At 44.6% G+C, this 15,690-nt stretch overlaps 1 protein-coding gene across 8 annotated transcripts in view; it reads right to left on the reverse strand.

Annotated features, from left to right (window-relative positions):
- Positions 1-10,802: 10,802 nt before the first annotated feature.
- EVA1A (eva-1 homolog A, regulator of programmed cell death) overlaps positions 10,803-15,690 on the reverse strand; it is a 202,963-nt gene continuing 198,075 nt past the window's right edge. For all 8 annotated transcript variants that reach the window (XM_057427660.1, XM_057427657.1, XM_057427659.1 and 5 more), the window contains one exon: positions 10,803-12,254. In XM_057427660.1, the coding sequence (XP_057283643.1) occupies positions 11,884-12,254 (371 nt within the window). In that variant the 3' untranslated portion in view covers positions 10,803-11,883. The remainder of the gene's footprint in view (positions 12,255-15,690) is intronic.

Consider the following 15,690-nt stretch of genomic DNA (forward strand, 5'->3'; position numbering starts at 1 on the left):
GAAGAGAATGAACACATCCTCACTAACAACCTAGCTCTGCCACACCAGTAACCTTCACAGAAGAAGAATGATTGGAGAGGCCTTAACTTCTGTGTGGTAGCAGAGAAAGTACCACACACACCCCTGTCCTGGGTTCAACAGTAGCAGCCATTTTTCTCCTTCTTAGCAGCTGGTGCAGTGCTGTGTTTTTGACTTTCAGCCTGGGAACAATGCTGATAACACTGATATTTTTAATTGTTAGTCAGAATGTTTAGTCTGACCAAGGACTTTCTGAGTCTCATGCTCTGCCAGGGAGAAGGGGAAGCCAGGGGAAAGCAGAAAGAGGACACCTGACCCAAACTAGCCAAAGAGGTATTCCATACCACAGCACATCATGCCCAGGATGTGAACTGGGGGCAGTTACCCGGAAGGGCTACATCACTGCTTGGTTGGGCTGGGTATCGGTCAGCGGGTGGTGAGCAGTTGTATTCTCTTCCCTTGTTATTTCCTTTATCATTATTATTATTGGTGGTAGCAGCAGTGGTTTGTGTTATACCTTAGTTACTGGATTGTTCTTATCGCAGCCCCTGGGATTTACATTCTTTTGATTCTCCTTTCCATCCCTCTGGGAGCAGGGTGAGGAGGAAAGGGAAGGGAGTGAGAGAGCGACTGAGTGGCTGAGTTGCCGACTGGGTTTAAACCACAACAACCCCCCAACTTCTCCCTCTCCTTCCTCTCTCTCAGTCCCAAGACATATTTTGAATACAAAATCTCATTTTTCCTCTCTGAGCTATGTGAACGCTGGCTGCAAACCCTGGCAAGTGCTTTCCAGACTAATGGGACTCAGGGCCCAACAGGGGCTCCCCAGTGAGTACATCAACATGATGCCAACAGAGTGAATCCAAGACCACTCCTCAACCACCTCAACCCAAGCTCCTCAACCACTGAAGTAAAAGGAAAATCTCCAGTGACTACTTCTATAACAAGTTTCCCTTAATTTGGCCTAACAAGTTTCCCTTAATTGGGCCAGGAACACAAGTCTCACCCCATGGGGAGGACCAACAGCTAGAAGAGGGTATTGAATAGCTCTGTGCAATTGCTGGATTACTCTACTATGAGTACGTGGGCCATAGCACACCTCTGCATTTAGCTGAAGGCAGTGTATTGCATGTGGGAAGGTCACATGCATGTCATATATTATATGTTGGCAGGAGCTGTTCAGACCACCTAATACCACTTCTGCACCACATACATCAAGGCCTCCTCTGAATTTCTATCTGATCCAGAAGGAAGTCATTCACAAACACCTTAGACTGATTAAAAATTTCCCATCACATAGAAACCATAACATGATAATTTCTTTCAATCCCAAATTATTGCTGCTATTTAAAGTCTACTTTATCTGCAGCCTGACTTTAGCTTCAACTTCATTGGCTCTTGGTTAGTAGAACTGGCCAAGAAGTTTTCAACAAAACATTTATTTGTTTATAAAAAAAAAAGACAGATTTGTTGAAAAGGGTGAGCTGGGACAGGGTTTCCAAACTCATCCCCGTTATGCAATTTTTAATTGAAACATTCCAGATTACCAGTGAGAAAGTGGGTTTTTTTTTTCTGGCATCTTAGTAACTTGCTGCGAACTAGAAATGGCCCAAATCAAAATGAAGCATTCAGAAATTACTTACTCCTTCATCCTTTCACTGGAAGAGTTCTGTGTGGGTGTCTGAGACATAAACATTGAGCGCTGTCACTGCTGCTTTTGCTTTTGAATGGCAGTTTGCAATACGGAAGTAAATACAATTAGTTCACATTCAAATGGCACTTTTCTATCCTAAAAAACTGTGTGTATTTTATAGCATGCATAAATATGACTGTGCTAAATCACATCGCGCCAGTGAACCGATTTGTACACACAGGCCCAGGCCCACCAAGTTGTTTACAAGAAGAAATGAGATATTTGTGGAAGATACAGAGGACTTATTCTGCAACAGAAAAAGTTTTCACTGCTGAAAGGCAGTCGTGTTCTGCAAATAAAGCTTTTAAGGCTTGGCTTTTCATTGAAAAGGACTGCGTAGCCTACTGGGAACAACAACACTGCTTTTGCAGTGGGAGAAGGTGGCAGAGAAGCTGAGCCCGCGGAGGAGCCGAGCCCCACGGCCAAGCCCAGCCCCGCGACGGCCGAGAGCATTCCCCGGAAGCCGCCTGCCGAGCCCCAGGAGGATGCAGGAGACCACGCAGCATTTCCCAGCAAGGCAGAGGAGGAAGAGCTGGACTCAGGAAAAGAGAAGCTGGTGGTGGGAGAGCCGGCAAGCACAGCAGCAGCACCAGCCCCAGTGACAAGTACATCAGCATCAACTGAGAGTTCTGAAGGTTTTGAATGGCCTTTGGGTATCCTTGGGACCTGCCTGCTGATTGTGATGGGGATCAGCATGTTGGCACACACACAGGCTGTGTGCTACCCACCACCATTTTGTCTGATCTCAAAAGTTAAGCAGAGTCGGTTTTGGGTCTTGTCTGGGGTTAGACGACGATATAGGAGGACCAGGAGATTTTCCCCAAGGCTGGACAGCCATGAGTGGCAGGGTGTGTGGGACAGTATGGGCAAGTATCTAGTCCACTGGGCCCCTCCAGTGCTTTGGAAGCATCGGAGATGGAAGGCAGCTGTATGGAGTCCCCAGCAACAAGCTGCAGAAACTGCTGAAGGGGACAGTGAATTATTTTGAGCCTGGTGGGCCCATGGCACTTCAGGCCAACAGAGCAGAGATGCAACACAGAGATGGACTCATGATCGAGGGGTGGACTTAGAAATGGACACTGTTGCCCAGGTTATTCACGAGTGTGAACACTGCACACAGTCTCTCCTGCTCTGGAAGGCTGTTACAAGAGATGGAGCCTGACATCATGGACCAGATGGACTCAGCAGCTTTATAGAGACTGGTCCATGCACTAAGATAAGAGTGCACTGAGATAAGAGTGATGGTATATTAAAAATGTGGGATCTGAGCATGACGTAAATGGTATGGAACAAGGGGTGGATACTGTCCTGGGTTCAGCAGTAGCAGTAATTTTTTCTCCTTCTTAGTAGCTGGTGCAGCACTGTGTTTTGACTTTCGGCCTGGGAACAGTGCTGATAGCACTGATGTTTTTAGTTACTGCTCAGATGTTTGCTTTGGCCAAGGAGTTTGTGAGTCTCCTGCTCTGCCAGGGAGGAGGGGAAGCCAGGAGGAAGCAGAGACAGGACACCTGACCCAAACCAGCCAAAGAGGTATTCCATACCACAGCACGTCATGCCCGGGATGTAACTGAGTTACCTGGAAGGGCTAGTACAGTGCAGGGTTGGAGGAGGTATCAGGCAGTGCTTGGTCGGGCTGGGGTGGGGAGAGTGATCTGTCAGTGGGTGGTGAGCCGTTGTATTCTCTTCCCTTGTTATTTCCTTTATCATTACTATTATTGGTGGTAGCAGCAGTGATTTGTGTTATACCTTAGTTACTAAACTGTTCTTATCTCAACCTGTGGGAGTTGCATTCTTTTCAATTCTCCTCTCCATCCCTCCAGGAGTAGGGGGAGGGCAAGAAGGGGGGGAGTGAGTGAACGAGTTGTGTGGCTGGGTTTAAACCACGACACTGTGTCATGAACTGTGTCATCCAGGCAAACCAGCCTGCAGAAGGACTACAGTTGGGACCGATTTTGGAAAGCCTTGATGTTGGGGAGGCACCTGCTAAGTGGGGTACTTAGAGTCAAGACTCTCTGATTCCCAAATCTCTTGCTCCTGACACCTTCTCGTCTCCTTTTCATCATGAACCCCAGAGAGTGACCACGTCTACAAGGAGCAGTAGCCTGTCCCCTGGTGGACCCCAGCCCTCAGCTTCACCAGTCTGCTCTCTTTTTGCGCTGGTGACGTTTGTCTTCCCTTCATCCACAAGGCAACCTTCTAAGAGATCCATCATCACTGGACTGTAAACCCTGACACAGATCTAGATAGGGACGCCTGCTGATATGCCACTATAATAGAGGAAAAATCAGGGAGTCTCAAAAGTACACCAAGAATCTGGTGGCAGCTTTCAAGGTCTTGTCAGACATTATTTAACTTTTCCTCCCAAGAAAAGCATCCTCTGGAAGTGCTGTGTGGTGAGATCTGTAGTCTTGAGGCAGTAACATTAACAATCCCTTTTTCTGGGTGTTTCAGTCAGGCTCAGAAGCAAACCTGTCATTGCCAGATCACATCCAGTTCCGGGAGAAAAATCCAGTGTTTATTATGGATGCAAAGACCAGTTCTGACTCACATTGGTTTGCTTGATCCCTCGTGAACTTTTTCTCTTACATTGTCCTTTCAAAAGATGCCAGAAATACAGTTTTATTGGTACTGTAATCACACTGGGAACTTGGGCACAAAGGACAGCTATGGGGTGAAACAACAGCACTTGCTGATATGGCTGGGTCTGTTACTTTGGAGCAGTACAGTGCTATTTCCAAAAAGGAAAGCAATTTATACAATGAACGGTTTAGAAAAAGCATGGGATGTCTCTGAGCTCTGCTGTTCCTGGGTGGTCTAGAGACTCCCAAAAACGCAGGAGCTGAAGGAAGGAGAATTACTTCTGTCCCTTCTAAACAGTACATTCATTTAAATGAAAGTCCCTTTTACACCATGAATGAGGCTAGAACCGTTCCACATAAAGGGGATTTTAAAGACCTTTGCAAGAAATGGAATGTACAAATTGCTGCCTTTTAAAAGCCAAAGGATGTTTTTCCAGCATGGCACTGTATCCCCAGAAAAGTGCTGTGGGGAGTTTATATTTCACTCACGGTACAGACTAACATCAGACTCCTGACACAACCAGAAAATAAACAAGCCAAGTCAGTTCTTTGCCAGAAATTGTGAAGAAGGATACCTTTTCAACTAGATGTCCCATTTCAGGGTTTTTAAATGCCACTTTCCATCATATCATTGTAGCTTATATTTCTTCATGAAGTAATAATGGAAAGGGAAAGGTTTTCTCATAGCTCAAAGAAATAAATTTGACTTTGTTCCCATCTGCTGTCACTATTTGTCCTCAGAAAGTGTTTGCTCCAAAAAACATAATCTTATTATGCAGGAGAAATTACCTAAGTTATTAGGAGGTGCCAAAGTGGCAACATTTGAATTGGCAAAGAACACAAGGCCTTGGGAAAAATAGGTCCTCCTCAAGACTGCATTTGCTCTGCTCAAGCTCAGCCTCAGCGTGAGGACTTGCTTTCCTTCACAGTCACCCAGCTTTGCACAGAACAATGTCCTTCAATAGGAAACAAATCCAAACCCAGATGTTGACTTTTCTCTTTCACCTGCAGATAGCGCAGGTCCCCAGCCAGCGGGGGAGAGATCAGCCACAGGAATGAGGTCTGCCATCGTTTACAGTCCTACACATAGCTGGGCAAGCTAGGGGTGAAATGGAAAGAGGACTCAAAGAAGTTACTCAGCAAAGGAGTAATGTAGGGGGAATGGGACATCTTAAAGAAAAATTCTTTGGAATAATGATGGATTTGGTGTCAGCACAATGTCAGACCCCCCTCCATTAGAAGTTCCTCTAGAAGGAGAGCTGATAAGAAAACACAACGCACTCTTTGAAGAACTCACTTTGAAAACTAATTTAAAATATAATCCCCAACTGAATATTTTCACAAAAAAAAAAATGTTTACACTGTGTTTCCGCAGACTGAAAACAATAAAACATCCTTTGGTTTGCTAAGGTCTTGGGAGGGGCCACTGAGGCTTTAGTTTTACCGATTCATTTTGTCATTGCGATGGAAGGGAAAAAGAGAAAGCAGGTGAAACAAAACATCAAATCATGTGCTAATTTTCTTGAATTAAAAATGCAGCCACATTTTAAGTTTGTTTTTTTTTTCTTGAGGATTCTGACAATACTGAGTGGTTTGGGAAACAACCATGTGTTTGCAAGCGCACAAGTGTACTTCAAAGCCATCACTGACACATGCATGTAGATGGGTAACTTACCATCAGTTTACTCCCACACCCCAAATCAGTGACTTCTCTAGCACTGAATAGTCAGACTGTCTCTCAGGTCCTTCAGGAACTGGTCCCAGAAGAACAGGCCAGAAAATCTTGCTATTTTTGACAGGTTGTAGTGAAAGCAATGGAGATCACGGATGCCTAGCAATGCTCATGGTCTTGATCACAATGCCCCAGTACTATGACAACAGCCTTTGGCCAGTGGAGTGTGGCTCCATTCCCTTGGTTCTTGTTGAAGCTTCAGCAGTAGGAAATGTTGTTTAGTAATTACAGGCCTGGCAGCAGGAATCCCTGTCCCACATTCCCAACCTGCCAAGGGCTCTGATCAGAGGTTCAGTGTGGAGCATGCTGGTCCAACACCTCCTGTCCTTCTGGGGACCTTCCTGAGCTTCCCACTGGTTATCAGACAGAGGTAAAAGAGAATCAGTGTTGACACCCATCAAACCTCCCTCTGGAGTTATCAGTATCTGAAGGGGGCCTACAAGGATGCGGGGAAGGGACTTTTCATTGGGGACTGTAGTGATAGAACAAGAGGTAATGGGCTAAAACTTAAACAGAGGAAGTTTAGACTAGATAATAAGGAAGAAGTTCTTTACTGTGAGGGTGGTGAGCCACTGGAATGGGTTGCTCAGGGAACTGGTGAATGCTCCATCCCTGGCAGTGTTCAAGGCCAGGTTGGACAGAGCCTTGGGTGACATGGTTTAGTGGGAGGTGTCCCTGCCCATGGCAGGGGGGTTGGAACCTGATGATCTTAAGGTCCTTTCCAACCCTAACTATTCTATGATTCTATGAGTTATTCTGGCCCTATTTCCAGCCATTTGACCAAGGAATGTACCTTATACCTCCCCTCAGCAAGCAGACACCTCCCAAGGGAAACCATGGGTCACTCTTCCATCCTTGAGGACAAAGCCAAGCCCACCTATCTTTCTGGAGAAGCCCAGATGGAAACTGTTAGGCTTGCATGATAAGAGCAAGTGTCCAACTGAATGCACTTCCCAGAGCATCCAGGAATTCACTATGGAGGGATTCAAATCCATATTTTTCACCCCACAAAAGAGAATCTTACCTTAAGAGTATCTTAAGTATTTTAAGAGATCTTAAGAGTATCCCAGAGCACATACACCTCTGAATACCTTTCAGGTGGTCATGCTTCAGCTAAAACATAACTTCCAGTGACATTTCACCAGTGCCCCAGGGCTCCCAGATGCAGTACTCCACATGGTGACAATTGCATCACTGTGGCTGGAATAGTGGTTGGTTAGTTGAAAACACCCAAACTGATTTGCTTAAGTATTACTAAACCATCATATACACTCAGAGTAAGCAAACACCTTCAGACCAGGGATGTAGCAGATGCACACATACTGCAACATAATAGTGAGCTACAATGCAAAGAACCAAAACTATTACTGCATTTTTGGTGAATGCAGTATGCTTCACTGACAGCCCTTGAAACAACTACAGAAATAGACTAACAGACAAAGAGAAAAGGGAGGAAATTACATGAAAGGGGCAATCTGCACCAATCCTAATGAGCAGACAAAGAAAGGCAAGCAATACTGACAATTATTTTGGGGTTATCTAAGGACACTAGAAACAGATCGGATTATTAAAACTTCATTATGATGGAGACCTCAGTAATGACTGTGAACAGAAGGATTTCTGGGCCAGTCTAGGATGATTAATTGTTTATGAAGCCTCCAGAAACTCAAGAGAGTCCATGCAGCACAAAAGGAAATTCAGATTCCCCACAGCACCATGAGCATATGCTTTACATCCTGGCAGTACAACAGCTAAGCGAGCTCGCTTTATTTGTGTAGCCCCTGGGGTGCTGGGAAAGATGGCAGGCAAGGGGTTAAGTAGTGGCACTGTGGTTTCTGGAAGGGAAAAGCACGCCTCATTAGCTGGCTGGAATTCATCAAGGGTATGAACACCAGGGTGGGCATGGGAAAGGCAGCAAACACCATATTACCGAGATTTTCAGGGTACATCGAACACAGGTCCGCAGAAGAGGTCAGTGCTGCTGGACCGGATGACAGCAGGAGGTGAAAACAGCCTGGAAAAGTCAGGGGCAATGGGACCAAGTAGGAGACCATAGCAGGTATCTAACGGGAACTACCTACTTCTCCGCAGTGTCCCTATACACAACAGTGACTTCTGTAATCAGCCGCATCTGTCCCACCAGACAGGAGGGTAACAAATGTGTGGTTGACTCTTCAAAAGTCCCACGAGTATGGCCCTTAATTTTCCAACCCATCACATTCATTTACAAATCTTCATACCAACAATGGTACGAGTCATCAAACCGTAATTTAACAACTGTGGGTACTAACCCAAGTATCTTGTAATTCATAGAGGTATGAAAGTGTCCAGGTATGTACCACAGGCATTTCACTTCCCAAGGCTCACCTGCCACAAGCATACAGCCCAGCAGAAAGTACATGGCAACTGCAATGATACTCCTTAAATACAGTATCGTGTGTTTCCCCTTATTACCAACTGGTCGAGCAGCTCAGAGTCCAAGATTGCTCTGTTATCCCCTGTTATATAATTATAAAAGGAAACCAAGGCATAAAGAATAGATTCACATGGGAAATAACCTCAGCATCTTTTTATCCAAAAGGTTTCTGATTAGGAAATTCATTCATGAAACAGAAAAGTTGATTTCAACCCTTTATCTGTTTTGGGGAATCTGAACAGTGTTTTTCTGGAAACAGTATTTCACTTCAATATAAAAAATTAAATAAGCATGAAGTAAGAGAGCAGATCTATGTGTAACCTCTTACAAGAGGGATTCACATTAGGCTCGTAGAAAAGCATTTACTCTCTGCTCCCTGGCTCCATGAGTGTTTAATTGCTTCATATGACACAGTGAGTACAACACTAAAGAGTAAAACCAGGCAGATCTCTCTGTATGCTTAAGATCCTCTTTTGTGGGGTGAAAATTATGGATTTGAATCCCTCCCATAGTGAATCCAGCTCTTCTATTGGGTTTGCTCTTTTTTGTTTTTTTATATAGAATTAACAGCTTCTGCCCCACGAATCTCAATTGTTTTTCCCCAGCTAAATTATTGAACACTTTTGGGACAAATCCAGACACAGTTGCAGAATGACTGAAAGTCTTTTACTTACACTAGCTCAAAGGATTGTATTTTTTCTTTAGTCAAAGCCTTTTTAGAAATGCATTGCCCTAAGACAAAAGGGGCTAGAAGGAACATAAATGTATTGCGTGTGCTGTGAAGACAGTGAGTCTGCTTTTGTTGCATCTTGTTACCTAGGGCAAGGCTGAGCTGGGCTTGTCTGCTCAACTCTGAAAAGCAGTGCTCACAACTTTTATATTGCAAGTTTCAGCTGGAAGATTTACAGCAGCATTAGCAATGCTAAGGGAGGATTGTTTATCCATTTGTAACTCAGGTTCAGCTGTGATTTACTCTTCAAGCAGGTATTTTAATCCTTCGGTTGTATATCAGGTATTCTCAGACTTGCCACAGTTACTCTTTCCTCTGGGCAAAAGAGTTCGTTTGGGAAAATCACATACATAAAACTGTTTGTAGCATGTTTAAAATCAGTTTTGCAAGCTATCTCCCAAGACACAGCACTCTAAATCTGAAAACTTGCTGTCCCTTAATCACCAAGGTTGAGGGACTGTATCTTGTCATAGCAAAAACACACGGCCAACAAAACTGACCCTGCTGACCTCATCCTGTCATTTTGCTCCTTGATACCCACAGAGAGCGCATTTGACATTCCAGCTAAAGCACAGCACCTGTCAATGCCTCCAGCTTTTGGGATCTGCCTCCTGCTATGTTTCTAAATATCAGCTGCAAAATTACATCCCAGGTTAATACTGAGAATTTCCATTTGCACCTTCATGGGACCAGGACCAGGACTCGCTCTGCAGTACTAGTATTTCTTTCCCAGGTGAAACCACCTCTTACCAACCTCTCACTTTATCTCTGACATTACCAGTAACACCAGTTGCAGTTCCTTAACTTTGCTCGCACTCTGCCAGAGCTGGAAGAAGTACTTGTGAACACTTCAAATGTAGCTTTCCTCAGCCAGAGAAAGAGCCCCACAGTGACCCCAAAGAGTGCCAAGAAGGCCTTTGGTGTCAGAGATCTGTCCCACCATGCAGCTGTTTGGCACAGCACATGAGCCCTCGTGACCCCACTCTAACACCTTCAGTCATCTAGTGGGCAGGTCCACCCATCTTCATCTCTCCTTGAAGCTAAGAGAAGCTCTCGGCATTCAGAGCTCTTGGTCATTATTTGCTTTGCTAGCACTCATTTAGTGACCTCTTAAGACCTAAGTTTGCCTAAGTAACAGAGGAGAGCATCTCAAATCCTTGCAGGCTACAGCAACGTCATACAGACTTGGAAAACACCAAGTTTTATGACTGATGTGAACTGGTGCTGGAAGTGAGTAGGTGGTGATATCCCATTGAATACTCCATGGGAAAACTGAAGGGGCACTAAAATATATTTTACCTTTTTTCCATGTGTTTTTTTGGTTCATTTAACATTTGCTTCTGGCTCAGGTATGATTTGGGGAAAGACTCAAAGCATGAAATCACTGGAACTCTTTTCCTTGGTGCAGGTAAGCTTTGGAATGGCTCCTTGAGAACCAACACATTGCTCAGTTGCTCCTGACTATGAATATGGAAGAAGCAGACTGATGGGCTGCAGACAAAGAAAAAAGTGCCTCCAGTTTCCTGCATGCAGAAGACATCTGCCCTGTTTGCTTTGCAGAGGTGTGCTGCTCTTCCAAAGCATCTCCCTTAAGCAACACCTATGCCAAAAGTGAAAATGCTAATTCAAATGTATTGAAGCAAACCAGAGTTTATTTAGCATTTATTACTCATTCTGTTGTCAAATGTGGCTTCTTCTGTCTCCATTTTCCTCTGGTAAACATAGAACTTTTTTATTATTATTTTTTAATAAAATATATAAAATATTGTGCATTGCTATCCATAGGAAACTGTAGTTTAACAACAAGAAAAAAGAATAAGGCACATTCCTGTGCAGCATCTTCAAATATATATATATATATATTTAAAACAAAAAGAAAACCCTTTTCAACCTCTTTGAGGTTGTTAACGTCTCACCAGTCACTGACACATTTCCTGTATTACCATAATTTCACTATTGGAGGTGGGTTGGGTGGTCTTTGACAGGGGCCAGCGGGGAGGACAGATTCAAAAAAATACTAGGATTTTATCCCTGAGGTGTCAGTAAAAAAACCTAAATGTTCCCCTTAAAAGGAAGATGAAAAGACAGCCATAAATAACTGAATACACTATGGCAAACATCCAAGCACCGAGATGATTTCATGATGGAAGAATCCCCCTCCCCCCAGTTCCCTAGTTCTTAACAAGTCATATTTGCCGTTGGGTTTTAATTAGGTTAATCTCATGGCTTCTGAAGTCACAAGACAATCAGTTGGGATGAACCTCCCATTCCCTTCCCAAATCACCTTTCCAGATTTGTCGTTTTGTTCACAGTTCTCCCACAGTCCTCAGGAAAGGGAAACAAAAAAACCCTAAATGAACACCAAATCCTGGATGACTTCTCTCCCCAGCCAAGAAAGGAGTACTTGTACCGCAGCATGCCAAACTCCACGTCCCACATAAGAGGACTGTGACTGTCACCTTCCTGCCTGCTATTAACATATGAAGTTGGCAACCACCTCTGTTGAAACCAGAAAGTGTCTGTGAAGAGGGATGATTGCAATATGTCAGGGAGAAGGAGATGGGGAAAGCTTTATTGCTGTCCATCCACACCGCTCAAGTAGCACACCCAAAAGGAAAAGAGGAGACACCCATGTAATATTCCTTCCCTCCCTCTCCTTTATCTTGTGCGGAGGAGCCCCAGGGTGCCGGGCAGGATGGTTGGACTCCCCATCGCTTAGTAGTAACGGTTGAGGCTCCTGGTGCCTGGGATGTCCGGCTGGCCGTTCATCCAGATCTCCCGGATGATGCGCTCCCGCTCCTCCAGCCGCTGGGCTCGCTCCAGCTCCTCTGCCGAAGTGAAGACGTTCATGTTCAAAGTCCTCTCGAACCTGCGGTGCCTGCGGGCAGACAGGTCTGAAGTGGTGTCTGAATCGTCATCGCTGTCGCTGCTGTCACTGTCGCTCTCCCGCTCCCGAGGAGGCTTCTTTGTGGAGGAGCGTTTGCAGTCAGTTCGGCAGGACACCCTTAGCACCAGGGCCAGCAGGGTCAAGACAAGTCCAATGCACACTCCAGAGACAAAATACAGAGCAGCCCGCTCAGGGTTTTCTGAAAGGAGAAAGGAAATGATTGTCAAGATCATCCCTTAAAAGAACAAAATATACACAGGTCCTCTGTGCACCTACCAGCCATGGTCCCTGGAGGGGCAGAGTTTCTAATGGCTGCTTTTGCTTCCATGCCCTCCTTTGACTCTTTCCCCCAGGGAAATCAGGAAGGGGAATTTAAATGGTGGATGTGCTGCCAAGGCATTTAGCCCACATGCAGAATGTGGGCTCACTGCAGTCACATCTTGGAGTTGTCTGGAAAGGGAAGGAGCAGCTGCAGAATTAAATGCTAATTCCAGTGGCTGAGCGAGTGGGGTTGACACCAGGGTGCTGCACACCCAGCAGCACCTAAGTGCATCTTGCTGTCACATCCATTATCATATACCAGAAATAAAGATGACTACAAAGCTTTATATGCTCTGTGCCATGGCCCAGTTAAAATGAGAAGCCTTGCAGCATGAAAAAATGCATATTATTTATTCATAGGTTTCATTTGCTTATCTAAGGCAAGTGTGCTGGCTTTCTGCCCAGACCACCAAAATGTGTATCTGTGCTACACAAGCATAGCTGGAGTCAGTGCACCAACAGGGTGAATCCCGCATAGCCACCTTTCAGAGCTGATAAAACAAAGACTCCAAAGGATCCACAATGCCTTTTATAGTAAGCCATCTTGTTTATTTACTATCTTGTTGTTGTTTATGGGATTACTTAGAAGTACAATTATGATAAACATCATCACTGCAATTACCCTGGGCTGAATCATCTTGGCTTGTAGGTATGCTGAATGGGTGAAGGTGAACCAAGAAAAAGTGTTAAGGCCAGCTCTGCTCCACTGTGTCTGCTGGGAGGCCTGAGTTCAAGGATGGAGTCAGTTCCTCAGATGAGTCTTATTCTGTTGAACTCAGTGGTGGATCTGTAACAGTTCCCACCAGCTGAGAGCCTAACATTTGGCCTCTAAAGATCTTTGTAACTAAAAGGCTATGCTCTACCATTTCTTCCCCTACTGTGCTTTTAGAAACTGCCTTCTCCAGCTGATTTCCTCACAGTAAAGGTTGCAGAAGATGAACTAGAAACCATTCGGAGATATGAAAAACTCAATAGGACAAGACCCTGCTCAAATTTCAAAGGTGGCTCTGAGTTTGAAGTTATCCGTGTTCTGAGTAAGGGGTTGGACCAGGTGACCTGTGGAGGCCTCTTCCAGCCCAGATTATTCTTTGATTCTGTGATCAGAGCCCAAACACTGACTTGTGCACTGTTCAATGCAATGCCTAGGTCAATGCCTGGAGATGCTCATGGAACAGTTACAGAGATTTGTGCTCTTCACTTCCCTCCCAATGAATCTCAAAGATGATTTACAAGCCAAGGTGAAGGAAGATGTTAGTCTAAAAACTGGGTAATAAAACATGAGATTTGCTAGAGTGGTTGGTGTGGATGGCATGGAGAAAAAAAAAAAGGCTGAAGAGAGATTACAAAAGAGTAGAAAACTGCAGCAGATGCATTCAACAAGTCAAAAAAAAAAAAAAAGAGGAGAGGAGAGGAATGCAGCCGTAGTCTAAAAGTCAAGGGAGACTAGAGCCAGAGGCTTTAAGCTAAGATATTTTGACAAAAGTGAAACAGCAAAAATACAAAGGTAAAAGATAAGATAACAGAGCAGGCATGAAGGATGTGCCAATGGCTCTTGTAGCAGCCTGGATGAGTGAAAAACTGGCTCCAGTGAAGTTAATGGCGACTCTGAACTCAAGGGGCAGAACTCAGATTAGAACTGCAACCCTGTCTATGCAGTAGCAAAGCTGCTGCCCATCTGCGACCTATAGAGAAATAGCCTTAATTTCAGAGACTTGAAAACCTGGGGAAACACAGGATCGCTACCCAATAGTGTTTTTACCTCCATATGCAATATAACTCAAGACAGCAACTGCAAGACTCCCTTTGCAAATCGGTTTAAGGAGGGCTCTGAGGGCACCCAAAGTGTGGGAGAGTGAGAAGAACAAATGAGCAGGACTGATCTCTTTGTACTGAAAGACATTTGGTCCAGTCTGCCTCTACTCTGCCTGGCTGACAGGATGCCAGGCAGCCTCCTGAGCACCACATTCCTGCACGCACATGGGCTTGATTTGGTTGCATTAGTTCCACTGCTCACTTTTAAAGCAATTCATATTAAAAAAAATAGATTGGAGTTGAGACACAGACACATGCGGTTTCCCTTCCCCTGTTTTTGTCCATGTCCTGCCTTGCCTTTCTCCAGCACACTCTTTTTTCCATGATACCGTACCCAGTTCATGAGCAAGACGCATCTCAATTGGTACTTAAGCAACCATTTTTCATCCCCTGCTTGTGCTTGTATGTACAGCCCTTCATGCAGTGCAATGGCTGTAATTGAATCTTTGGGCTGCAGTGGCACTTATGAGCTCCTACAGCTACTCTATCAACATCTGAAACACTGTCTGGACTTCCTCACTGAGCTGTAACCCTACGTTCAACTGCAGTCTTGGCATTTATCATACACACAATCCACTTGCACAGCAGCATCTCTTTTACGTGCAGCAGAAAAAGCAAATTAAGCTAAAAACCATGGGCTCTGCTTTTTCTCAGTTGAAGTAGCCAAGTCAGCAATAGCCTAGATCTGGGGGGTTGAAAGTGATTTTGAGAGCTTGACCCATTGCATGTTCTACTTGCAAAGACCAAAAAGGGGCATGTTCTTCAGCAAAAACTTGAAGGTAGCTCAAATTCATCATACCAACACTAAAGTATGGACATCAGTAGCAGGAGTTAACATGATTTTAATATATATTCATGTGTGTGTGTACACCCATTAAGATATGGATTTTGGCCAGTGCAACTTTTTCTTCCACTGCTGTGGATGACAGCTCAGAGCTGTTGAGTTTTTCTCCTAAATTTCTAGCAGGACTCAGTTGCTGTCAATCTCTTTTGCTGGGGTTACCTTTCCCCTTCCTGGTGTTTCTGTTTCTGGACTGAGAGCATTGATGAAAATGTCACTTATTCAAGCCTGAATTTAATCCACGCAGACAAAAGATATATGCTCTTTATAACTCTCTATACAAAAGCCACCATTGTCTAGGTGCTTAAACTGCCCAAAAATTAGAAACACATTTTATTTTGTTTTTCCAACCAAACCAGCAGCAATTACAGAGCCTGTTTCCTGAGGGCTAACAATCTGCTGGGAGCATCAGCCCAGACTGCCATTAATTCCCCAGGAAATGCCCCAGGCCAAGGTTGTTATTGCTATTATAATAAATTGTTTCAATAAATAAAAAACAATCTAGGCATTAATGCTGCTGGCTTCCTGTGATAGCTTCATGCATTCAGAAACCTCAGTGGGGAGGAAAATTTCAGAGGGCCCCTGTAAAAGGTTCAGCATTAAGCACGGCCAGACAAACAGTAGGAGCAATATCTTCCAGGGGATTTACAGTTAGCCCACA

The sequence above is a fragment of the Pezoporus wallicus genome, unplaced genomic scaffold (assembly GCF_028554395.1).
Source record: "Pezoporus wallicus isolate ANWC-B61680 ecotype Strahan unplaced genomic scaffold, APGP_CSIRO_Pwel_v1 contig_6464, whole genome shotgun sequence".
Classification (NCBI taxonomy): Eukaryota; Metazoa; Chordata; class Aves; order Psittaciformes; family Psittacidae; genus Pezoporus; species Pezoporus wallicus.